At 33.8% G+C, this 26,876-nt stretch overlaps 1 protein-coding gene across 1 annotated transcript in view; it reads right to left on the reverse strand.

Annotated features, from left to right (window-relative positions):
* Positions 1–3,157: 3,157 nt before the first annotated feature.
* Positions 3,158–26,876, reverse strand: part of LOC144960210 (son of sevenless homolog 1-like) — a 33,539-nt gene continuing 9,820 nt past the window's right edge. Inside the window, exons 5-24 of the mRNA XM_078893230.1 lie at positions 26,476–26,673; positions 24,236–24,376; positions 23,267–23,377; positions 20,041–20,139; positions 18,630–18,757; positions 17,659–17,789; positions 17,232–17,423; positions 16,162–16,303; positions 15,772–15,934; positions 15,333–15,466; positions 15,036–15,146; positions 11,900–12,056; positions 10,962–11,063; positions 10,538–10,693; positions 9,803–9,985; positions 9,419–9,536; positions 8,835–9,013; positions 8,008–8,127; positions 6,576–6,792; positions 3,158–4,968 (exon numbers count right to left, since the gene is read on the reverse strand). Of these exons, the coding sequence (XP_078749356.1) occupies positions 4,454–4,968; positions 6,576–6,792; positions 8,008–8,127; positions 8,835–9,013; positions 9,419–9,536; positions 9,803–9,985; positions 10,538–10,693; positions 10,962–11,063; positions 11,900–12,056; positions 15,036–15,146; positions 15,333–15,466; positions 15,772–15,934; positions 16,162–16,303; positions 17,232–17,423; positions 17,659–17,789; positions 18,630–18,757; positions 20,041–20,139; positions 23,267–23,377; positions 24,236–24,376; positions 26,476–26,673 (3,297 nt within the window). The 3' untranslated portion in view covers positions 3,158–4,453. The remainder of the gene's footprint in view (positions 4,969–6,575; positions 6,793–8,007; positions 8,128–8,834; positions 9,014–9,418; positions 9,537–9,802; positions 9,986–10,537; positions 10,694–10,961; positions 11,064–11,899; positions 12,057–15,035; positions 15,147–15,332; positions 15,467–15,771; positions 15,935–16,161; positions 16,304–17,231; positions 17,424–17,658; positions 17,790–18,629; positions 18,758–20,040; positions 20,140–23,266; positions 23,378–24,235; positions 24,377–26,475; positions 26,674–26,876) is intronic.

Here is a 26,876-nt window from a genome sequence, read left to right on the forward strand (position 1 = left end):
GTCTCGAAACTCATATGATAGTAATTCAGAGAGAGCAATTTCATTGCGTTTAAAAAAAAAAAAAATTTTAAAGGGTTTTACTGCGATTGCGACACATTTAGGTCATATCAGCGCCAGTAAAAAAGAACAAAATGGTATAGTCAAAATATTCTAAATTTACAATAAAAGCACCCAAGAAAAAGTAAGACAAAGGGGAAAATTGGTTAAAATAGGGAACAGATGTAGACTCTAAGAGCATACCATCAATGTAGTACTTAGTTTGAGATCACCATATAGTCTCATCCAAACCCCAGCAAGGGATCCCACTAAGAGGAACACACTCAAATGTTTACAGAATATATAACTAACAATACATAACAGAGAGATAATCTCCAAGGGAAAAAAAAATCATCTCCCAAAGCTATAACTATACATTTGACTGCTTCCCTCCCAGTCAAGGACTCCGACCAGGACAAAACTAAGTAATCTCATTCTAAGACAAAGACAGAAAGAAACTCGGAAAAAACAGATATAAGGGGATAGAAGACACAACGTGACCTCCTGCCCAACATCGGAGAATTTCAGTGTGTTTAGAGCTCCAAGTCAATTGTTTTGAAAAAATATTGACTGCACTAAGCGATATTTTAATTTGTTGAGTATTATTAGGTGCTGAATTGATAATTTCACAAGTGCTCATCGATCTTAATTACCAAATAGCATATGTTACAAAGATTTTTCTTTCTGATTGTTTTGGATTTTTTTAACAATTGAAATCAGAACACAATATCAACAACCCTCGACATTGTTAGGTAACTGAAGGTAAATGAAAAATTTTGCTCCAAAGGCTGATATTAATAATGTGTGGCAATTAGGGAAAACCATGCATATCCCACTTGAATAACTTTTCTAAGCTAAAGGGAGTTGAAAATTTTACATTTCAAATTTGAGTCAGCGAAATATTAGAGTAACAGTCTAAATACAAACAAATTTAATTTAACAATTTTCAACACAAAATTAAACTGCCAGGTGATAAAATATCTGCTTTAGACCAGTTTTCCTACCCTCCTTGAGCCAAAAACAAAAAGAAAAAAAAAAAGAAAAAAGAAAAGAAATTATTTCTCAGAATTAAATAAAATCGAAACCAACTTCAAATGAAAAAAAAAAAATTATATAAATTTTCAGGAAGAATTGTTAATTGGTTGTAAAAAAATAACCTCAATTTCAGTTTCCTGACTAAATCATGTGCACTTATTACCCATAATCGCCAAATAAATTTCAATTTTTCATCAAATATTAATTATGATTCTCATTGGAAAGGTGAGTCACAAATATTCATAAATAACCATGATTAATAGTATTTATACTGTATCTAACTGGGAAAAGGAAGAAAATTGGATAGTAAAAACATTCTAGACGTACAATAAAACGATTTGAGGAAAAAGTAAGACAAAGGGGAATGGTTCAAATAGGGAACAGATGTAAATTCCAAGAGCACACTATCTGTGTATTTAGTTTGAGATCACCTATAAGTTTCACCCATACACCAACACAAGATCCCACTAAGAGGAATACACTCAAAGGTTTACAAATCATATGGTAAAAAAATAAAAAATAACAGTACATAACTGAGAGATGTTTTACAAAATATCATCTCCCAAAACTGTAACTATACATTCAACTGTGTCCCTCCCAGCCAAGGACTCCGGCCAGGTTCAGGACAAAACTAAGCAATCTCATTCTAAGACAAAGACAAAAATCAATTGGAAAACAGATACAGGGGGATAGAAGACTCAGCAAGTACTTCCCTGCCCACTATGGGAGGTCTGAAATCCCACCCGGTGAGTGATGTGAGCAACAGCAAATCATTGATTGTTTTGTAGTTTTTTGTCCTATCATTTCCCTTCTATTTATTACTGGCAGGTCGGTCTGTCATATGATATTTCAAATACTTTTTTAGGTAGGTTGAAATTAACTGAAACAGTCAGATTATATATTGTTCTCTGTGTTTTACTTTTAATAAATGGCAATATAATTTCAACAAAAAATCTACTTTCTAGCAATACAACAATCGCTTTTAACCCGTAATGTTAACAAACAGGTTATTTTTGTGTCCTGACCAATGTCTAATTTGAACCTCTTGAAATATACAACCATCTGCATAAATTAATGCTATATTGAAGGCTTTTTTTATTATTCTTATGGGCCTTGAACCTCAACACATATTTGCAAATATTTCTGAAATTGTGAATTACAAAACCTGTCCCATTACAATTTAACATTTGCCATTTTGTCTTCAATATTTCACAATTATGTCCTTTCAAATGGACTTAACAATATCAAATACGAAAAGACGTATATCAGAGCAATACATGAGTAAGTACAAAACTAAAATCTAAGTTACGCTGCAGAGTCTTCCATTCAACCCAGGCCCCTTTTTCCATATCCTAATAATAATAATAATAATAATAATAATAATAATAATAATAATAATAATAATAATAATAGTAATAATAATAATAATAATGATAATAATAATAATAGTAATAATAATACATAATAATGATGACGACGATGATAATAATGATAATAATAATAATAATAATAATAATAATAATAATAATAATAATAATAATAATAATAATAATAATAATAATAATAAAAAATGGATCAGGATCAGCACTATCTATACACGATACCCAAAAGAAAACACCGTATTATTCCTATTAAGCACAATGAACCTATTAGGTGCACTACACTGGATCTGAAACCTACAAACACCTTTTTTTTTTTTAAGCACAAATCAACATAAAACAAGGACTTCTTCATCAAGTGCCCTTACCAAACTGACAAACTCTCTCTCTCTCTCTCTCTCTCTCTCTCTCTCTCTCTTTAAAAAAAAATCTATTGCCGCACCTTAACATTACAATGCTCTTGCAGCACTACGACATCATTTGTGTATGTGTATGTGAGAGAGAGAGAGAGAGAGAGAGAGAGAGAGAGAGAGAGAGAGAGAGAGAGAGAGAGAGAGAGAGAGAGAGAGAGAGAGAGAGAGAGAGAGCAAGGGAGAGGGTGAGAGCATGAGAGCAGGAGTGATAGTGGGAGAGAGAAGCAGACAGAGACAGAGAGAGAGAGAGAGATGGAGAGAGAGAGAGAGAGAGAGGGGGGGGGGGGGGGGGGGGGGGGGGGAACGAGTGAAAATATTGATTGTTGTGATTAAGTGTAGTATTGAGCTCTGAACGGCTGGCAGAACTGACTTACTTGTTGGCATTTACCATTTGGCAGTGCATGGTCAAAAATAAACTAGGGAATGTTTAGGATATTTATTTATGTTGTACCAGCTTTATATGGCATTTTGACCATGGCACAAATGGTATCATAGTAAGTGAGTTGATTCTAAAGGAATGTTGCTGGCCTATACAATCATTTATCTAATATCAAGTCTGATTTCACATCAACCTTTTTAAAAAATTTGTTTGACCCCATGTTGACCCCTATAGTGAACTACTTTACAATGAGGGCTGTTGATATGGTCATGGACATAGACTAGTTTCGGTTCATAGTTCATATTTTCTTCAATGTGTCTGTAACAAATAAGCCCACCCTTTCGACTATATTTTCTAAGCTCATGATATGGTTAATAGGGATCATACGGTATCTGCTTCATAAACTTCAAACACAATTATAAAAAAGACACAAACAAAACAAAAACAATCACACATCCTGGATATCTTATGCCATAAAAAATCCCAGAAAAACGTTCAAAGCAATTTTAATGGAAGACAGTGATATCATTTGACATAGACCTTCCAATTTAAAACTTTTAAACAGCAACACACTTTTACTGTTCAACACATTCGAATTAGCACCACCTAAGCTGAAATTTTCAAACACTTGTAATGATGAAGGACCTGAAGCGTTTGACGAATTGCACAGGTTTAAGTTAGCTTAGGCATTGTCTTGTATGATGTTGATCAGGTTTAACACAAAGGTACATCACCAAAATGGAACGAGTGAAAGGCAAAATATGTATTGAATAACAAAAGACATTTCTTCTCTTGCCCATGAGTTTTTAAATCCATATAATCCATGGAAGTCAGATATGAACAACATTATTTAAAGCCTTTGAAGGGAATGAAAAAAATCACCTGAATTGTCGTATTAGTCACAGATGGAATTTTCACGCTCCAAATTTTATCACAATATCAATTGCAAATTGCTCCTTGTCTCTTAATTGTAAAAACAAATATAAAGTAGCTCTTGGCCACCACGCATGGCAACACCTAGATTATATTCACTGATTTTAACAATGACACCATGCTTCTTGAAACAGATTAAATATGCTACATATATAGAAGTCATTTACAAAAATTTTTTTTAAAAATCAACAGCTGTGCGGCATTATGATTCATCTGTTCTTTTTTCTTTACACAATCTCAACACTGAATTTTTACAGATATCCATGAATAATTCAGTCCTAGCTAGACTGGTTTCGAACATTTGAAAGATGAGCACGATAAGTTCTTGGGGGTAAGCTGGGTTTGTAGTCGGCCGTTTCCTGACTACTACTAGTACTACTGCTACTACTCAAGTCAGTGGAAGAGACAGGAAAATTCCTTTCTGAGTTGTGGCGCTCCAGGCCCATGTGACGAGGAAGTGTGCTGTTGCTAGGAAAAAAGGTAGTGGCACTGGGAGTGGAGTTTCTAGAATTGGAAAGGCTGTGTGAACGTGAGAGATTGGAGAATGGGGAGGGACTGAACACGGCTGATGATGACGATGCATCATTACATTTAGGTCGAGGAGGAACAGGGGGCGGTTTATCACTTTCAACACGAGGTGGAGGGGATGGTGGAACGTCTTGAAAGGCAGTGGAGTTCCCACGTTTACGGGGTGGTAATGGTGGAGGGTTGTGCGGGAGTTCTATGTCATCCACACTAGCTGACAACTCAGCCAAATGCATCATGCTTGGGTGACTTGGACTTGAACAAGCTCCTGCAAATATTTTTTAAAAAACTAGTTACAATTTGTCTCTGGCATAAAATCGAATAATAAGCCGATAATTTATCTCCATAACAAACAAAAATGTTCACTGTTTACTTCATGATGATTGACAATATTCAATCTATCATATGAAGCCCTTAACTCAATCTTAAGTTTTAATCTATATGGACGAAAATTGAATATATATCCCAGTCTCAATCCTTATGGACATGAAAGAGTTAACATTGAGTTCAATTATTCATCAAAATATAAGACAATAATTTAAATCACAATAAAAATGATCTCAATTAAAATGTCCACTTTATCCAGTCAAGGCAAATAACCATTGAATATCGAAATGATGTCACAGTCAAGCACAACTAATTCATTGTTCAATATTTCGTAGAAAAAAAATAATAAACTAGACTAACATAGTTGTCAACTTTTTTTTTGACAATACAATGTGGCATCAGTTGGTTTGAGAGAGAGCATTAGGTTTGATGTGTGAATCCATTTCACACATGGCAAGTCAAGAGACTGTGATTCAAGCAGTCATCCTGCCCATTTCAATTTTAAATGTAACTATGTGAGACAAGTATCACACCTCAGAGGATAATGGCGATGTACAAAGCATTAACACGACTTGCACAAAATCATTGACTAGGATGAATCTGCATATGTTGTCAAGCACACATTATGTATTAGTATGGCAGGTTGTGTGGGCAACAACTTTTGATCAGGTGTTATTGTTACATTTTAATTGTTCATATGAGATTTTGTTGCTGAGAATATAAGAAGGTTGCAAATAAAATCATAAAACTGGATGTCAGACTTTATTCCACTTAAAGAAGTAAATTATTTCGAGAAAATTGGTCTCTGGGATTTTTTTCAATTTGACAGATTGTCTGATTAAAGAAATTTCAAAATTTCAAAAGTCAAACCAAATAAAACATAAAATATCATAGTTATGTAATGTATTACTACTTCTAGTGTACATCCATTCTTATCTGTAACCATTCAATAAATTCTTTCCTTAAAAAAAAAACAGTCCTTCAGAACCATGGAGCCAGAGTTTATCCCAGTTTCTACAGCATGAAACAGACAATAAAATAACAATTACTTGTTATCTTTTGGAAAGAGTGTTGCCTGTAGCAAAGGACTTTCCACCAGATCTAATAGAACCAGCTACCCATCACTGTTGAGTGGGCAGTGGGGTCAGAAAAAAATCTCAAATTTACCTGGGATTGATCCGGGGCCCCATGCGTAAGAAGCGAGTGCTCTACCAATTCAGCTATCAAGACTCCCTCTTTCCTTAAAGGTCAACAATATTACTAATACCACCCAAATCAAGGGATTATGATTAACAGTTGGCCAAAAAGTCAGAAAATATGTGTTTTTGCTTTACAAAGCAGGTTACAATATCTTGGTTACTGCAACGCAGTAGTTATACAACTTATAATAAATAAGATTTTTGAACCTTTAACGAATTGTTATCGTCTAACAAAGGTAAAAAGAGAAAACTAGGTTGATCACCCTTGCTCATTGTCATATTCTAATATCATCTCTGTATAATGTAACTGGATAGCTTCTATAAACAAAAATGATAAATATCTAATAACCTGGTGAATTGGCAAAAACGCTGTTGGCAGTGCTGATTGCTGAGGGACTCTGTGGCTTGGGAGATGTAGGGGTGACACATTCTGAAGGAGAAGCACTTTCATCCTCTGAAACTTTGGTGAAAGGTGGAATAGATGTTGTTTTTGTACTGCTGCCATGGCGATTGGCAGATGGTTTTATACCAGGAGATTTCAAGGAATATTCTGTATATTTTTTCGGCTGGAGAAAGAAATACAATGTTTTAACTAAAGAATTTACAAGCCATAAAAAATAAAAAACAAAAAAAAACAAAAAACAGGCTTAAATCTTAAATTATGTCTGTTAATCAGTCCTACTTGGGTAACATTTCCAATATATGAAACCCAGGTAAAAAAATTTGCAATTTATTATAACATCTTACAAAATATATCACTGTTTCTTTACAAAGCAATAAAATGACATAATCTGTTCCACTATTATTTCATAATTGATTATTTGTTTTTTGTTGTTGTTGAAATTTTGCAGCCCTAGAGCATAGTAAAAAGGTGGACAATTATAGATTAAGAGTTTGCTGTCCGAGATCCCAATAAAATATTTTAAAAAGTAGTCCTTCAGAGCCATTCGGCCCATGGAGCTAGAATTTATTCTGGTTTGTATAGTATGAAACGGAAAAAATAGCAATTGCTTGCTACCCTTTGGATAGGATGCTAGTCTATCATAAAGCACTTTCCACCAGATCTAACAGATCCAGCTACCCAATCCCTGCTGGGTGGACAAGAGGGTTAGAAAAAAAATCTCGACTGCAACTGGGATCGATCTTGGTCCCCATGCGTGTGAAGTGATTGCCAATCAACCAATCTGGACCCCTGATAAAACATTAGGATGATGGTAATAGTCCAAATGTGGAGCAAAAGGTAGATTGTAAGAGCAATTTCAGTGTCTGATCCCTTAAAGCGATCTCAGTGTCTGATCCCTTAAAGGTCATATCCATACATAGGCACAAGATTCATACCACTGGGAACACACCTGAATTATCAAAATATACAGAATAACTTCTATTTCACTAAACAAGGAGATAGTTTTATGATTTAAATTGGGGTAAAAAAAAATCCACAGCCCCCCCCCCCCCCCCCCCCTCCAAAACCGAAAGATCATGCATTTGACTGTTTGCCACTGAACCTAAGATCCAAATTTAAGTTTGGGAAACGCACAGTAATTATATTCCCAGTCCCCTCCCTGCCCACAAGGAAAAACCAAGGGCCCCCACTCAATCAAAGTCCTGACAATTTTAATTAATTTGGTGCTTATGTTAAAAACTAAAGTGACAATAGTCATCATCTTTTCAAACCTAAGCTACCTCTGCTATGCAAACGAGCAACAAGAATTGAACATTATACAGGCCACAAAAGCAAAGCAATATAATTATTATATGTATACATTAATTACGGATCTTACTAATCTAGGTAATTTTTCCTCTCTTGGTTCAATCTCCAATGACAATTTGTACAGGATATCTTCAAGCTCTTTTACAGTCTTTTGTTTCTCTGCCAATGGATCAAGATTTGCAAAGAAATCCTGCAAGGAAAAGAACATAAACTCAACTGTAAATCACAAGTACTAATCCACACAAAACTTTAAATAGTCAATTAAAAAAAAAAATTGCCAGTAAAACAGGATAGGATTTTATTTAAACAATCAGAATTCTTATTTTTTATATCAAGATTTTTGTGTAGACATTATCAAATCATCAAGAAAAAAATTGATGAAAAAAAGATTTAGAATTTTCTTAAAGACCCTAAACAATAGGAGTACCCTTTTGAAAAAATATGGGAGTTGGATGCTCTGCATATTCCTTACCAGGAAAATATACAGAGCATTGTGAAGTATAATGAATATAATGAACTAATCTCTACAAATGTGTATATACATTTATATATCGTGGTCACCAGGCATCATTATTAATAAGTGGAATTTGAAAGATGGTCAAATGCATAATGTTCACAAATTAGGATTTAATATGTTCAACGTGCAAAGAAGTGTACTGACAAGGGACTGGATGATTAAAATGTAATCTTCTCACCTACACATTGAAACACATTATCTTTCGAAAAGCACTTTCCACAAGATTTAATGGTTTCAGCTAACAAATCATTGATGGGTGGATAGAGTGGTCAGAAAATCTTGTCTGCACCCAGGACTACAATAGATTCCTTTGTGATACAAGTGCTCTAAGGCTGAGCTATTAAGAAAGAAAAAAGAGAATTTTAAAAAATAAATCTTACCCTCATATTATTTTCTACTTGCAAGCAATATCTCTGGTTCTGGTATTGAAGAATTTCTCCAGTGATTTCTGCAACCTTTCTTCTCTTACTGAAATTGATTATCCTCATTCCTTTTGTATTGTTTTCAAGAAAATCAGGATTTCCTTCTTCTGTTTTAAGAATATTGCTAAGGTATAGACCTGTATAAAATTTAGAAAAAAAGAAAAAGAGATTAGATAATGAATGGGAAATGTGTTTAAAAAGCCACAGCATGTTGTTTTGCATTCAATATAACCATGAGGATATGTATAAGATGGGTTCCTAACTTAAGCATAAGACAATGAAGGGTTCTTCAAGTTTAAAAAATCAACATTTCAAAAAAGAATCAATTATAATCATATGAAGAAATGATTATATCAGATCTTATAAACAAGTGTCTTCAAATGAAACTAAGTTCCCATAGCCCAACTGTAAGAAAATTTGCGATTAGAAATGTGTCTTGCAATATTTGACCTACAAGTTTTCTCACAAATAAAAGAATTTCAATCTCATAAGTAAGTGATCGGCAACAGAGGGTGACAAAAGATGTCAAGAATTTGTCTTACCTAAGAATGGTACACACGGGGGATTAATGGATCTGAGCTTTTCTATGTACTTCTTCAAATGACCGTCATTTGGCTCTGAAGCCTCTTCCAATACTTTTTGGTATTTGTGTGGCAGTTCCTGAAAGCATTACAAAAAAAAAAAAAAAAAAAAAAAAAAAAACCCAGTAAATATACACACAATTTGTAGAGGAAAAGAAGATTTAAAAAAAAAAAAAAAAAAAAAAAAAAAAAAGAAAGAAAATAGAAAAAAAAATAATTATAATAATAATAAACAAAAACAAAACAAAACAAAAATAAAAAACAAAAGAAAAGAAAAACAAAACAAAATGTATCTGCTACTTCTCAATTACCTCTTGCAAGACAGTAAGCAGCCTATTCACTCACCTTCTTTGTGTGTTCCAAGCGATGGATTGGAGCAGAATTGAGAGCACTGCTTATCTCTAAAACACCAGTGAAATTATTGAGCTCTTGTAATACCAACATGATCTCGATAATTCGAGACATAACTGCTACACGCTCTTCCAAATTGGGGGTTTCCACGATGCACAGCTCAAGCCAGTATGTGAACTGAAATTGAAATGAAAATATCCCCATTACAATAAATATAGTGTGGTGCAATATCTACATAATCCTCCATCACATCTAACAGGTCCTGTTACACAATTACTGCTGAGTGGACAAGGGGGTACGAAAAAATCTAATCTTTATTATATAAGGAATCAAAATTGATTTCCTAACTGTTAAGGCTAGTACTCTATCATTGAGCTACAGGGTCCCTAAATAATGGATTAAAATTTCAATCAATATATCAAAAAAAATTGGTGGTTAACAAAAATTTCACTTGCACTAAATTAAAAGTAGTCGTTCAGAGCCACAAGGTCCATGGAGCTGGAGTTGATCAGTTACTGGAATGTTAAAACTAAAGAATCAATTACTTGCCATCTCTGTGAAAGGGTTCTTGTCTTACATAAATTACCAATTACCTCTGGGTGGACAAAAGTATCAGAAAATTGTCGGACTAAACTAAAGATCAAAATCAGTCCCCTTGAAATACAATCTAACAATTGAACAATGGTGAGTTAAAATACCAATACAGAGAAAAAAATAATGCAGACTTACATGTGTAGAAAACTGCATCATTTTGAGAACATTGGGTGCCGTTTGTTTCTTATCCTTTTTTGTCCAAGGCATCCCAACCAACTCTGAAGGTTTAACTGCCCTATACAATTCAAACTCCAATAAAGTGACTTGACGAGCAATTTCAATTGGATGGAGCTGTTAGAAAAAAGAATATGAGATATTTAATAACATTTTATCATCTAATATGAAAGAGGAGCTAAGATTTTTTATATGCACTTATGTTACACCAGATACATTAAGAAATTCAATAGAGATGAGTTTCAACAAAACATAATGTTATTCATTTGATTATATTTTAAATTGAGAAACATACTGATTTTTTAAAAAAATGTACTTCCATTAAATGATCATAAAAATGTGAGTCTATCAAAATTATCCTCAATTCATTATGCAATACACTCACAGTCATCAGGTTGAAATCTTTTCGTTCACGTGCTAAATGCCATTCAATTCTTGGAGGGGTTTCCTGCATTGTGAATCCCCTATCTGTATTAGAGCTTTCCATCTGTAAAGAAAATAAAGAATGCCATTTTAAAACAGTCCTTCCTAAAGAGTGTTGACTTTGAATAGATCTGTAAATGAGTTCTATAAAAATTGACTGAAACTCTTCGTAATTCGTAGCGGAAATATCCAAATAGTAAACAGCAAGCTCGCTTGAGCAAAACAATGGCAGAAAACTAATGTGTGAGGAAATTAATTAGGCTACCTACCATTGTTCCTTATAAGTAGGTACCCAATCAATGAAGAAACTAGAAACGGTCAACCAGTTTGTTTACAATATGAGGCAATCGAGATGTGCTTATAGCAATCATTTAACTTTCGATTTGAAGGTGTCTACATAATGCACTTCCGGCGTTTGAATTTTTCTTTTTCATACTTTTACTGTCCTCCAGGTAAATGTGGTCAATTTTGGCTTAGACGAAACAGTGAAATTTATCGCTCAGCGGCTCAGTTAAAATTAGCTACCATTGGGATCACGACAGGTTTGGAAAGTGAAAAAATAATTTCACGAAGGCTGTGTGAAAATACACTGGGATGTGTTCAGACACGGCAATTCTAAAAAGCGTAGCTTGGTCTTGGCAATATATCCATTGTTAATATAAACGGCCCATGAGCTATGCGTAGCACTGTGGAACATTTCTAATTAAGTTTATGGCCATTCGACTGCGATTCATGAATTCTTTCTTTATTCAATTCTTTCTTTCCTTTTTAAAAATATTTGAATTTGACGAATTGACTGATTTCAGTTAATTGACTCAGATTTTAAGGATCTATTTGAAGTACCACCAATCACTTAACTACCATTGCAAATTAAATGGAATATACTTAGTGATGCCTTACTTTTCTTGCTATGCTTTTGGAGACAAAATCAGCCAACTTTCTCACAGCCTTGCCCTTTAATGATCGTAAAAAGCTTGTGAGACTCTCAAGAAGTTCAGGATCTCTCTCAAAGTCATAGAAATGACTGTCTACCCAGTGTCGACACACATTTACAACTCTGCAAAAATGACCCAAATCAAGAAAGATTAAAATTTTAAAAAGAAGCAAAATAATGGATTCTTTGAATAACAAAAATAAAGTAAAAAAAAGAACAGGGATGATATAGCTGTAATGAGAAGAGCAGATTTGCAGACCAATAACCATCATATGAGTAAATTTTATTTTAATTCCCATGAACTTTTTCAAAAAAAAAAAAAAATCTGTTTCACATATTTGTAATTTTATTTTTTAATCCCTAATTTATTATCACAAAACATAACTCGAAAGTGAGTTAAAAATACACGAAGTCATAATTTCAAGGGTGGAGAAAGCATAAATATATTTCAACAGTTTAGCAATAAGTCAATGTTCAAAGGATCCAAATTCCACTAGTTATTGCACTTTTCCACATACAGTGGGACCTCGAAATCAGGAAAACTGCCAAATTGGATGAAATCCCAGGGAAAGCAATTTTCTTTATATAATTGACCCCACTAATTGTGACAGGGGCTCCGGCTAATCAGGAAAAAATCGTCTGAGCCTAAAACTCATATTGGCGATTTTGCAATTCTCCATCTCAAAATATCATTCAAGCAATGCAAACAGAGGAGGAACACCCAATCAAAATGTATCACTACACAGACAGCCAACAAATAGTATATGCAATCTTCTTCTTCTTCTAGGTTCCATGCCTGGTCCAGGCTTCGGATACTGCATGAATTATCTCTCTCCATTCCTCCCTGTCTCTTGCCTTTTCAAACAGCTCTTGGATTGTTAGGCTGGTGAAGCCCTTCAGTTGGTCTATGAGTGTTTTTCTTTGTCTCCCCCGGGCGCGTTTACCAGGTATTTTTCCACAACTTGCCAGGTATTCATTCTTATCTTTCCTTACTATGTGTCCGAAAAAGGATAGTTGTCGATCCACTATTAAGGGCATTAGTTTCCTTTGTTGGTATGTTTGTTTTAGCACTTCTTCGTTCGTTTTGTGTGCAGTATACGATATTCTCTGCATCCTTCTCAAGCACCACATTTCAAAAGCTTCAATGTTCTTTTGTGTTTCTGCATTTGTAGTCCAGCTTTCGCATCCGTATAACAAGATTGGCCACACGTAGCACTTCAAGACTCGGAATCTAATCCCGAACGACATCTGTTTGTTTTTCAAAATGTTTCCCAGGTCCATGAAGGCCTGTTTGGCTTGAGTTATTCTTGCTCGTATGTCTCGGTTACATCTTCCATCTGTTGTCACTATTGAACCTAGGTATTTAAAACTTTCTACGTTGGTAAGTTGCTCGCCGTGAATCGTTATATTGCAGGTGTTGTTGTTTTCGGGGTTTTTCTGTATTACCATGCATTCCGTTTTGGTGATATTCACTTCCATTCCCTTGGCTTCACTATCTACTACCACTTTGTCAACAATCTTTTGAAGTTGGATTTCTGATGTTGCAATGAGTACCGTATCGTCTGCGTATCTTATATTATTTATGTTGTGACCTCCCACTTTTATTCCCTCCATATTATTTATGCCCCTCATGATTGTTTCTTGGTATAGATTAAACAGATCTGGTGAGGCAACACACCCTTGACGGACTCCTTTCTTAATAGGAATGGAATTTCCTGTAGAGTTTCCGATTTTGATAGATGCCTGCTGGGTGTAGTATAATGTTTGCATGAGTCTGAGGTCTTTCTCATCAGCGCCAATGGAGTGCAGTTGTTTTAGTATTTCTTCGTGGCGTACTCTATCAAAAGCTTTTTTGTAGTCGACAAAACAGAGGTATAGTGGGGTCTGAACCTGTATAGCTCTTTCACTTAAAACACGGAGGAGGTATATTGCGTTCCTTGTCCCTCTGTCAGGTTGGAATCCATATTGTTCTTCTGCGATTTCGGGGTTAATCTTATTCCTTAGCCTGTTGATGCAATCTATACATATGTAATTAGGATGAATTATTACGGGGTCTGCGTCAGGGTCACTTCATTGCCTTTTATCTTTTGAGGTGTGAAACACGTCTCATACATTTACAGTCAAATTCAAATGGGGCTGGACATTGTGTTGACCCTCGTCTATGCTTGCATTTACTGCCTCTCGCCTCATCAGATGTAAAACTAGCCTCACATGTAAAGATGTAGGGGAGAAGCTACTGTCTTGTGTGAGCAATTGATGGTACATTCTTTTGCTAACGATATTGACAGCTACATGTGTCCAATTAATATCAATTTGGATGTCTCTAGTTTAGAATAAGTCTTCATTTTTAGACCAGCTGTTCTGAGGTCCACACTTCTGAACAAGTCTGTTTCATAGCTACACATCAAGAGATTACAATGACATGACAGTAGGCTTTAGTACGTCAAGGCTTATGGGAAAACTGAAATCTCCATCTCCCCCGTAAATTGTGAAAACCAGCTACTTGGGGCGATTTTGGTTAGCAATGGACATTTCCTGATTAGAGAGGACTTAATGTATTTAATTTTGAATAACCTTACAAATTTTCTCATAAATGCATAACTGAAACAAAATTGAAGCAAAACAAAATTACGTGTCTGAAGTAAAGAACAGTTCATGTGGTGATCAGAAACCAAGTCCATTATACCATAAACAGGGTGAAATGAGAGAAAGAAAAAGCTATTATATGGCTCATAATTCACTAAATGTACTGAGATAAATTTTTGAGGGGCCCAAGCCAATAGCATCACTTAATATGTATGACACAACATAACACAGACAACTATTACAACTTTCTTTTCAACAGTGATAGCTGTTATCAACAAGGTACTCATTTAAATTGCTTATGGTGAGACAATGTGATAAAAGAGCCGATTCCAAGAACTCAACATTGTGACGCACACAGCAGACTTGAAGCCAAAGGACTTACAGGTCAAAAGCCTGGTGTCCAACGACTAGTCTACATAGCCACACGAATGAGTCAGCTTCAAACAAAGTTCCAGTCTGATTAATATCAAACAATTTTCATAACAAAATGCAAAGAAACAAGCTAACTCAACTCACCTGAATTGCACCGGTTTTATATATTCAGTTCTGAACCGTTTCAGATCCTCACGAACCTTTATTGCATCATTGTCATCCTCAGCCACTAAGTTAGGCTCGGGAATGTCAAACCTGAGAAATGAAGTCAAGTGAAATGATTTTTGAAATGTTTTGTAAAAACAAGAAAAGCTCAGTTCCGTTTTGTATACATATAACATAGTAACAAGTAATTAAATAAATAAAAGTGATGGTTTCTACATGATTCACTTTCCACAAGCAAATCTTTGAGCAAACCATAAAAAAGATAAATCAAAATACCTTTTGACTAACAGATCTAACAACTCCCTGGGGGTACAGAATGAACGGTAAGTGAGGAGGAACGTGAGCAAAAATCGGGGATCAGCATACATATGATACGTCAGCCTTTCCACCAGTTTGACAAGCAAACCACCCTGTGAGAGAAAAAAAAATCATTTGATGAAATTGTCATATAAAGGAGATGATTTACTGTTGGCACAATTTAACTCTGATAAGCTGTGATGTTGCACATCTGCTCAGTTGAAGCTCTTTTTAATATACTGAATCATCATTATCAACACTATTTACATTGTCTTCATTTATTTTATCAATTTCATAAACATAAACATAAAAATTACATTAAATATCTTGTCCAATAAAAATATTGCCATTCATATTTTTTGTATATGAATGACAATAATGAAACAGAAGAAAAAAAATGATGATGGTGAGAATTTACCTTTATGAGTGGAATTTCATGAGAAGATTCTTGATTTTCTTCAAATATGATATTTTCCTCTGAGTCCTCTACTCCAAATTCATACAACTTTGCATCTGGAGAAATCAGTGGATTATTCTTCTCTTCTTCTCGTAATTTGGCATCAAGACAACGTTCCAATGTGCTGAATAAAATAAAGAGAGCAAATAAACATCTCTATCACAAAATTTTAATAATTTGGTTTGAATTAAACACAACAAAATATAAATAATGAAAGGCAAAAACATAATCTAAACATGAAAACAATGAAAAAAAAAATAATAATAAATTTTCAGAATACATGACTTTAGGAAAATTGACAAAATAAAATAAAGAAGATCTGATGAGCAAAAAGAACACTGAGTAACAAACCTTCTTGTTTGTAAAGATACAAGAGCTGACATCCAATTGAATTTGTCTTCAACTGTTTTTGCTTGAAGAATGAAAGTTGCTTGGTCTCTTTGTCGAATCTCAAATGCATTTTTCATGCGGATTTCAAATGCATTCTTCAACTCTGTTGGAAAGATTAAATAGGAAGGCAATTACACATACACAAATTATCATAACATAGTAATTAAGAAATGTTTTAATTCTTGCAAACAATCAAGCAGGTTAAAAAGACGTGATTAAAATTTTGAGTTAAGTCAACATCATAAAAAAAGGAAGATAGTAGGAAGCATACCTTGGAAATAAGTGCATTAAAAATCTACGAGGAAATAAGTTTGAATAAAGACGAGTTCAGCAGTAGATCCCAAGGTATTGAGAAAAAAAAAAAATAGAAAAGGGATCCCTGGTAAAAAGTCAATAACTACATTGTCAATCATGCTCAAGAGATGTTTTAAAAGAACTAAAAAATACAATACAATCTCCTTCCGACACATATATCATGCTTCATGGAAAAGGATACTACTAGGGCTTTATCAAAATCAAACTTTCGCATCTCTTGACAAGGGCAGAAGCAAAGTGGAAAGGGACAAAAACTTAGGAGGAGAGAAGAGACGTAAAAATAAACATTTATACAGCTCATTTGCATGGTTTCACACTGCTCAATGTACTTCAGAATTTTTTATATATTCACACAGCGGGCTATATGGAAAGAAATAACCATTTGATACATTAAATGGATATTTCTTTCCATTTTTCATTATTAATCATACCTTATAACAATGAACAATACTCTTACAATGTATGTCATTACCTATAGACAAGGACTCTATCACAGCTATGTAAGTATTAAGTCCTTTACCCTACTACAGTTCTACATTCATTGTCACCCATCTCATCACAAACAATGCTCAATACCACTTGACATGTTACAATACATCAAAGTTGTCCTCTCTGCCCTACATAGGATATAGCCAAAGGGGTTCCATCAGGTTTGGGTCATTTGAGAAATTGCATAAAATGGAGAGGTAAGAATAAACCTTATAAGTAAATCTTACCGTCAGTATCTTCTCTATCGACTACCTCCAATTTTCGTATCACAAATTTTTCTTTCAGTTTGTATTCACTATGAACCACAGGATTAGATGTTCGTCTAGGGTTGGCTTTACAACAAACCAGTAATCCATCAAAAAGGAATACATGTCTTTCAGATGGATTGCGACGACCACTCAATTTCAGCAGTTCACCCTCTGTTTCAGAGATGACAAAGAAGGACAAAAAGGCTTTTAACAAGAGAAAAAAAGTGAATATGGAACAAAAAGAAAATGTTAAAAATGATATTTGTTATTACTCTCAGCTGGATGTTGATGCTTTTAAGTCATAAGATGATAGAATGAGAATGTATTCAACAATTATGTGATGATAGCACATATGACATGGAAGGGTTTATTAATCCATTAAAGAAAAAAAGATTTTATTCCTCACCCATGATAAATTCACTGCATAACTGAAAAATCTCTTTGCCCTCCCATCCATCTATGGTTTTCTGGATTTCCTGCATCTTCTGGACAGAAGCAGATCGAGACACATGAACTTGCATGCGGAGAGATATTTCCCTGGAACAGATTTTGAAATAGAAAATAAATGAGAAACAAATCGTTAATGTATACACTGGTTTTAAAAAATCCATGTAGGATGCAGTTTACATGAATAAATAACAAAAGGCTTTTTACCACCATTTGATTGAAGCATTCCAATATTTCAAAACAAAACAAGGTAAACCTGAGTTAAATAAAAATCAATTCATAATTGTTAGCACATTTTTTGATAAAATGTATCCCCAAAAAGCAAATAAAGAATGACAGAGTTATAGAACATTAAAAATGAAACAATGAATGCATAGAAGAGTGCCGTTATATAATCATTAAAAAGCAGAATTTGCCAATAAACCACTTTAAGTTGGGTACAAAAACAGATCTAGCTTAAAATAAGTGTGTAAAAAAATTTTAATTGAGCATTTATAAAACGCAATATCCACTAAATATGCTCAAAGCGCTTTACAAAGGATCCCTGACCAACAGCAAGACATAACATGTAGAATGAGACATGATGCCTGTTAAGCGAAATTCCAATTTTTTCAGACAGAGACAACGATGTTTACAACCAGGTACTCATTTTACGCTGTGTCATACCACAAAACTACATAGCTATACAGTGACAGGTGTTCATTGAATGACTTCAAATATGCAAGGAACAAGAGAAAGTGAGTCATATTATAAATGAAGCCCTTAGCATTATTACACTTAGATATGCTGGTTTCCTTCATTTAAAGTAAAATAAAATTAATGTGATACTATTGGAGCAGTAGTTGTAAAAAAACAACAACAAAGAAATTTAAAAAAACTAAACCCATCAACTATGGACAAAACATCTAAAAATTAAAAATGCATCTGTACCAATTTTTCCGCTTTGGCATATTTCCACTGGTCTTTTTCTCCAGTCTCGTCTTAAGACCCTGCAACAATCCATCTGCTTGGGTTAAGCATTCTTTGTCTTCCTCAGTTGGACTATTGGCTATGAGCGCCTGAAATATGAATTATTCATTTATGTTATTGCTATTACATTACTTTTTACAAATATGATTGAGAGAGAGAGAGAGAGAGAGAGAGAGAGAGAGAGAGAGAGAGAGAGAGAGAGAGAGAGAGAGAGAGAGAGAGAGAGAGAGAGAGAGAGAGAGAGAGAGAGATTTATTATATTAGCTTGTGGACCTTACACAACACCTCAGATTACTTACTCAATTCTCTTGGTCCCTGTTGGGACTTAGAAGTGCAACTATGTTCTTCCAGAGCACCCAGTATTAGGCCATCTTCCTAAGATTTAATCCATACTTCATAGCACAAAGATGATCCGAAGGCGAATCAAAAATACATCATTTCAAGGGCGGAGAAAGCATAAATATATTTCAAAAGTTTTTCAATGTGTCAATGTGCAAAGGATAAAAAAAAATTCCAATCTAATGCCACTTTTTCATATACAATGAGATCTCGAAATAGGAACCTCTCCAAAAAGGAGATGGGGCCATGATGGCCCTGCCTCTCTCACCTCTCTGTCTATTGATCTACTCCATGTTTCCTTTGGTCTTCCAACCTTTCTTTTGCCCTGTAGGTTCTAATTTAGATCATGACCAGCTCAGATTAGATTGAATATATTATTGCACCCCATGCCAAAATTGATAAAGTTGATTGACAGGTTAAATCTTTATTAGAGAAAACTGCTGTATATGGAAACTTGCATCCTTTTAAGTGTTATAAACTATCACACAATATGCTGCTAGTAAGTACTTGAAAAAAAAAAATTGATTATAAAATTGGTGACGTTGATAGCAAAAAAATAAAGACTTGCAAACCAATCTTTATTCCCAAAAAAGAGACTCTTCTTTCATATTTTCAACAAAAACAAAAACATTAAAAAAAATATTTAAAAAACATATTTTTTTCATTTTAAGAATAATAATGCAATAGTCATGATACAAATAAATGTCATATATGTGCCAGATGAGATTAATAGAGGTCTGGATGCGTAATGCTATTTCACAGCAGAAGATCTGCCTCAATACGCAAAATGCATTATTCCTCAACCTGAAAATATGCCAAAATACATGAGAACCAAATATTCCAATAGCTGATACCACTTTTAACTAAATGTCTGTTTTCTTCATAATCCCAGGTAACTATTCATAACTATACAATTCCATATTCGGTGATGACTGCAATTTGTCAAAAAAAAATTTAAAAAAAAAAAAAAAAAGGGCCCGACTTTATATCTTAGAAAAATGATAGACACAAGATAACTTTTCCATTCTCTTACCTTTACAATTTCAAAATACTGTAAAGAGTGATATATTGGGCCCATTAACAGCTTTGGCAAAACATATTTAAATGCTTCCCTAAAACCATGGCCTTGATTCTGTGGAAAAAAAGAGGAAGAAATAAAAAAACTTGATTCTTCATACATCACCCATCCATCCACACATGTTTACATACAACTCAGTATAACATGTAATAATTCTTTAAATGTCATGATGAAAGAAGGCAAATATTTAATAATTCAAGACAAAAAACCTCTCAACCACATATAAATTCATATATGGATCTTTGTGTTAGTGTTCATTATTGGTCTGCTCAGGTCTACAACAGAACTAATTTTGGAGAGCTAAGATTCAAGTTTAAATTTACCAATCCTTTCTTTAAAAAATATACCCTTGTGGAGAACATTGTGCTTATTTGAGTCAATAAAAAAAATGATACGACGCACAGCTCTACTGAAAGATTTGAAAATTAGAAATGTATTTTTTACAGATAGATAAACAGATAACTTGATTTCTTTTTATAATTTAAAGTCAGTTTGAAAGTTCGTTGAGTCACACAGATATCATAAAATACGTACCGACGACACTAACACTCTCAAAAATCAACCAATTTCGTCACTGAAAAAGTTGTCTGGTGTTTTTACGACAGAAAGAACAACCAAAAGTTGACAGATGGATTTTGACCATTGTCTTGATTTGAAGTCGCCATTTTGATTTGTGAAGTATTGAAGGGTAGTGCAAAGCAGTCCGAGGGTCTTTTTTACTATTAGGGTTAGCTCGAGATCGAAGGATTTTTTTTCTATTTGGGTTAGTCATAAGTCTTAGTAAAGGTGCTAGGGTGTTTGTTTTTCCATAAGTTAAGTAAAGGGGAGACATTCCGAAAGCTCCTACATCCCCAGTATTCTTTAAATTTGTATTTTCACCGTTGATCTTTTGTCAGGCGTTTATTTATTCAATTTGTCATCATTTTTTCTATTAGGGTTAGCTCGAGATCAGAGGATATTTTTTTTTTCTATTAGGGTTAGTCATAAGTCTTAGTAAAGGTGCTAAGATGTTTGTTTTTCCATAAGTTAAGTAAAGGGGAGACATTCCGATATCTCCTACATCGTCAGTATAATGTATTCACTTAATGTAAATGTTGCTGCTCGAAGCTCAAAGAAATAAATAATAATGTTAAATTAAATGTAAGCTTCAATTTAATAACAAAAACAGATCAAATGAACGTTTCGGGTTTCCCCTTTGTCAACAAAACAGGATGAATGAAACACCAAAGATGAATGAGATAATGTGGTAGTGGCGTAGTTAAGATGAATAAACAAAACATTGGTTGGCAGGAAATTAGTATGCTCCTTTGTAAGGAAACACGAATTAAAACAGGATGCTAGATATTTCTAAAAGGTGCACAATTAATTAAGTGAAAAGAGGGGAGGCGGGGAGGAACTTTGTAATGCAGTTTAGAAAGTGAAATATAAAAATGTGTAGACTGTTGTTGGAAGATAAATACAATGGAATTGAAAATCCTTTCTTAAAAAAATATAGTCTAGCCTTGTGGAGAACATTGTGCCATTTGAGTCAATAAAAAAAAATTATGTGGCGCACAACTCTACCGAAAGTTTGAAAATTAGAAATGTATTTTTACAGGTAGATAAACAGATAATTTGATTTCCTTTTATAATTTAAAGTCCGTTTGAAAGTTCGTTGAGTCAAACCGATATCATGAAATATGTACCGACGACACTAACACTCTAAAAAACAACCAATTTCGGCACTGTAAAAAGTTCTCTGTTTGGCGTTTTTATAATAATAGTCTAAAAAATCGAAATTTAAAACAAGAAAATAGGAGTTGCATTGAAGGTAAAATAAGGTTTTAGAAAGACCTTATTAAATGTTATGAATAGTCAGGTGGCTCCATAGCGCAGTGGATAAGCTGTCAGACTCTAACCTTGAAAGAACTGGGTTCAATCCCATTGTGGACATTTAAAAAAATGTTTACTTTATTGAGAAAGACATCATTTTCGTTGTTATAGTCACTGGACATATATGTAAAACCTTAAATTAATCTATTATTATTATTATATTAAAAAAAAAAAAAACAACAACGGTACCAGTCAATGTGTTATGGACGTGCATTTATATGTAAACGTCGATTGTTATCATTTTATAATATTTTATCATTATCATCAGTGTATTCGTTTACCCTGCTTTGTCATTTTAATGGGGTTTTTTTTTTGTTCTTCTTTTTTCTTTTTTTTGGTTTGTTTTTGTTGTTTTTCAAAAACTTCCTGTCCCATCATTGTTTATGTCTATTTACTTTATCTACGCCATTCACACTACATATCTCTCATTCGTTCTTATTGTCTTATTCGTCGTGTTTTGTTGATAAAGGGGTAATCAGAAACGTCCACAGTATGTCTTTGCCTTGTACACCTCCAGTGGAGGTGCATAAAAACGGTGCCAAATGCCACCAAACACGATCACCAGAGTACTGTACTGTAAGGTAAGTTCTCGATATCAGGATCGTCTTTTAACTCTGCTCACATCTACTTCAGGTTTATTTTCGCAGTTGATTTTCTTACCACAACCTGTTTTCACACACGGACAACTATATGTTGCCGTGTCATGGGTCAGAGACTATAGCGACTTACACTTCATGTTGGGCCACACAGAAAAATCAACAGAGGATGTACTAAGTTGCACAGTCAACGTTGTTTACCAATCTGCCCTCATTAAATGAAGGTGGGTATAATATCGAATGAAAATAGTTCCTTCCCCGCGAAATTGCGGGCTTTTTACTAGTTATAATAAAAATTAATAACAATGAATAAAAAAAATTTTTAAAATAAAATTAAACCAACAAAAAAAACCCCAAAACTCTTCCTTTTTCTTTGTATATTCGATTAAATAATTAAATGAATTAAGTTTTTAAATTTAAATTAAAAAAAAAAATCCATAAGATTTTGCTAGCAACAAAATAGCTAGACTCAAATTATATTTCTGGAACACACTCTATTTCTCATCTACCTGTTTTGGTTTGAAGAATAAGTTCAGTACAATGCAATTAAAGCATTCTTTAACCTAACTTTTACTAATTTTTGGTCCAAAGTGACAACACATATATGCGTTTATTCAAAGAAACCAAGATACAAATTGATAACATTAGATCAGGAATATTCAGGTATTCAATTTGGCAATTTCAATACCAACACAATTTCATATTTCACTTACCAGTAACAAATGGTTTACATCGTCTCTACTCAACAAAACATTGAGTCTGACTTTACCCTGTGGTGCCAACATGTCTTGAACATACTTTTCATAAACACTGAACTCTTCACCCTATTGAAGTAAAATTGTAAAATCATATTGAAGTAACTTTGAAATAGCGAGAAAATTATACTGCATATAGCAATTTGCAATTCATGTAGTCAAGTCAAATTTTACAGTGTTGATAAAAAAAAAAAATTAATAATAAATAAAATAAAAGATTTTTATAATCTGGTAATTTTTGATAAATTAGTCCTATTCATGAGTACTTAGAATAGAAAAATTGTCAAAATTTGTTTCTGACAAACCATTAACAAATGAAATTCACACATTCCGAAAAATTAAGAAGAAAAAGAAATGACAATATAAAATCTGTAAGTTCTTGTCAAAAAGCTAACAAATAATGTTACAGGCATTTATGTACCATTGAAAAATAAGTTTCAACTTTATTTTGAAACATATTCAACACAGTTGTTCACCCCTTCCAATTTGACTAATTTATGCGTTATGTGTGATAAGTTTCAAAATTTGGTAGACAAATTCACACTTTGCTAGAAAAATTCACATTTTGGTAGACAAAAGGCGATGTAAAGTGCACATACATGGCTCACTTGTGACAGAGCACATTCACTGAATAAATATGGCAGGCAAGTGATGAAAACTTTCAATTAAGTATTACATAGTTTCATTCTTCATCAAGGAGAAGTGAGCATTATTAAAGCAATAAAATCATAAAAACTGGGAGGTATACAAATGCAGGGCTGGGAGGATTTATTCCAAATTATAGAATCTAAGTTAATAGATGATGTGCACATGCATTTTCAATTACCTATTATGGAATAGGACCGGAATCAATTCAGTTCTAATAATTTTAAAAAATATTATATCTACATAAATAAAATACATTGAAAAAAAAAAGAACCAGCTTACCTCTGTGAGATCTGTGAAACACGTGCCCACAACAGGTACTTCACCCTCCTGTGCAACCTCCACTTGATCTTCTACAGATCTCAAAAGTTTTGCTGTACAGTCATAGATGTCTAAAATATTGCTAAAAATCACATCAAGGTCCTGTAATATATATTATGGATTTTGAAGTGAATTACAAACTAAACCCACTTTCACATATTTAAAATATAAAACAAATCAACCTCTAAAGAATGAGTGTATTATTAAGCAAACAAATGTATTTTGTCCACACATTTGAAGAAAATGTGATAGCAAATGTAATCAATAAAACTATGACGGTGATGTTGCACAGCTGCCAGCCCGGTACATCAGTTGAGAGAAAGTTTTAAGATATCAGTGATGATACTCACAAAAAGTCAAAAAGGAGGAAAAGTCTCGGAAAAACGGAAAACTCACCTAGAACATTCTTTCACCACAGGAAAGTAGGCAGGATGACTTCTTTTGAGTACTTGAAGAGTACTAGTGTGTTTTGGGCCTCTTTCTAGGTGGGGGCCCAACCTGTCTGGATTGCTTCTTTATATGAAGCTTATAGGCTGTTTTAATTGCCTTCTCCCGGACTGCCTTTGCTTGCTTTTTTGTTTCCGCCTTTACAACTGCTTGATCAAACATTTGTCTTTTTCTTTCCTTTTCCTCTTTCTGTTTTTGCAACTCAGCATGATACTTGCTGCGAGATTTTTTAATGCAACTTATCAGGACAGGATCAATTTCACTGTGATCTATGTCTTTTCTTTTGAAGCTTCCAGGGCAGTGGCATTCCTTGCTTTCAAAGAATAGTTCACCGTCTGTATGGCAGAGAATGTTGAAATATTCATGTTGCCACACTTGTCTTTAAGAATATCCTTCATTTTAGAAAAGGAACCCTCTACCTGTGGGCCATGAAATATGGATAAGCAAGCCCTAGCCAGCTTTTGAAGAATAGGAAAGTCACTATTTCTATTCCACCACAAATCAACCCTTTCCCCATTAAAGTCCTTCTTGGTTATGACAAAATTTTTTATTTCCACCAAAACAAGATCGAGGATCTGAGGAGGAAAACCGAGGAAAGGAAAGAAAACCGCGGATTTCCGCGGATCCGCGGAAAAGTATCATCACTGAGATATAGTAATAGCAATCGGTCTTTGACATGTTCTTAACAAAAGTGTTTGGCAACAAAACAAGTGCATTTGCTTATTTGCCAGTGCATTGAAATGACATGCCAATTAGACTAAGGGCATGATCATCAGGAGTTTGGTGGACAAGCATACAATATACTTTCAATCGAGGATAGAGATACAATATTTAAGTAGGATGATTCTCATCTTCAACTTTAAGGGCATAATAAAATATGTTTGCTTTCTAGCTTATAAATAGCCCTCTTCTACGACTGGTCTTTCATTATTATAGGTATATAGATATACAGGGCTGCCAACCTCAACTGAATAAAAGGTGTAATTTTGACTGGAAAAAGGTGTAATATTGAAGGAAAAGGTGTAATTAAGCAAAATAAAGGCATTCTTTTTAAACACATAACACTCAGGCCTGTAAACGTCTTTCCCAAAATTGTCTGAAATTTTCTTTTAACCATCGGTTACCTCAGAAGACATTCATAATAGTATTACATATCAAAAACCTGATAAATATATCAATCTAATATGCGTTTAAAAAGTCAGTCCCTTTGTACTGTAATTCATTCTGCTTTGGCAGTATAGAGCTTGATGACAACAAAAATCAGATTTGATAGAAAAGGCGTAATATTACACCTTTTTGGCATAGAGTTGGCAGTTCTGTATATAGTGGTTAAGGCATTGCACTGTTACCTGGAAAGTCCCAGGTTCGAGCCCTAATTCAGGCATTTTCATTTTTTCCTTGAGCAAGATTATTAACCCCAAATTTGCTCGGACAACATGAGTGATTCCTGTTGACATCAGGTATCTTGTTTGAAGGATTATCAAAATTCCTTCATGAAATGACTAGGCGATGGTATCTAATGATGCCGTAGCGGAAGGGCATAATATATATATATATATATAATATATATATATATATATATATATATATATATATATATATATATATATATATATATATGCCATTCATTATTATTATTATAAAGCCCTTAAGGAAAGGTAATCTAAAGAGGTAGAGTAAGAAATAAAAGGTTTATCAGAGATAAATTCTTTAAAACATTTACAAAGTCATCTATAAGAACAAACAATACTTACTTTAGATCGAGGGAAAAGCTCTGCAAAAGGAGCTCTGAAAACTCGAATAATCATATTTAAATCTCTCAAATACTGTGTCTCTTCTACAATTAGGTCTTTTACAATTTCCTCATATGTTCTCTTTCCCCTCTGTTCTGGTTCATCTTCATAGATAATTGTTTCTGCTTCCTCCCCTTGAGAAAACATGTCATAAAGGACCTAAAAAAAAAAAAATTAAATTTAAAATGAGAGTGTATATCATGTCACTGTAAATGCAGGAATAATAAAGTTACATGGACTCTTGTATTAAAAGATAAGTTAGTAAATTTAACCAAAAAATGACCATTAAAGTTCAAGTAATCTAAATTTGAAAAAAATACAACATTTAGTAAGGACTTTATTAAGTCTTGAAACCGCACAGC

The sequence above is a fragment of the Berghia stephanieae genome, chromosome 1 (genome assembly GCF_034508935.2).
Source record: "Berghia stephanieae isolate SIO BIC M18660-M18661 chromosome 1, UCSD_Bste_1.3, whole genome shotgun sequence".
NCBI classification, from domain to species: Eukaryota; Metazoa; Mollusca; class Gastropoda; order Nudibranchia; family Aeolidiidae; genus Berghia; species Berghia stephanieae.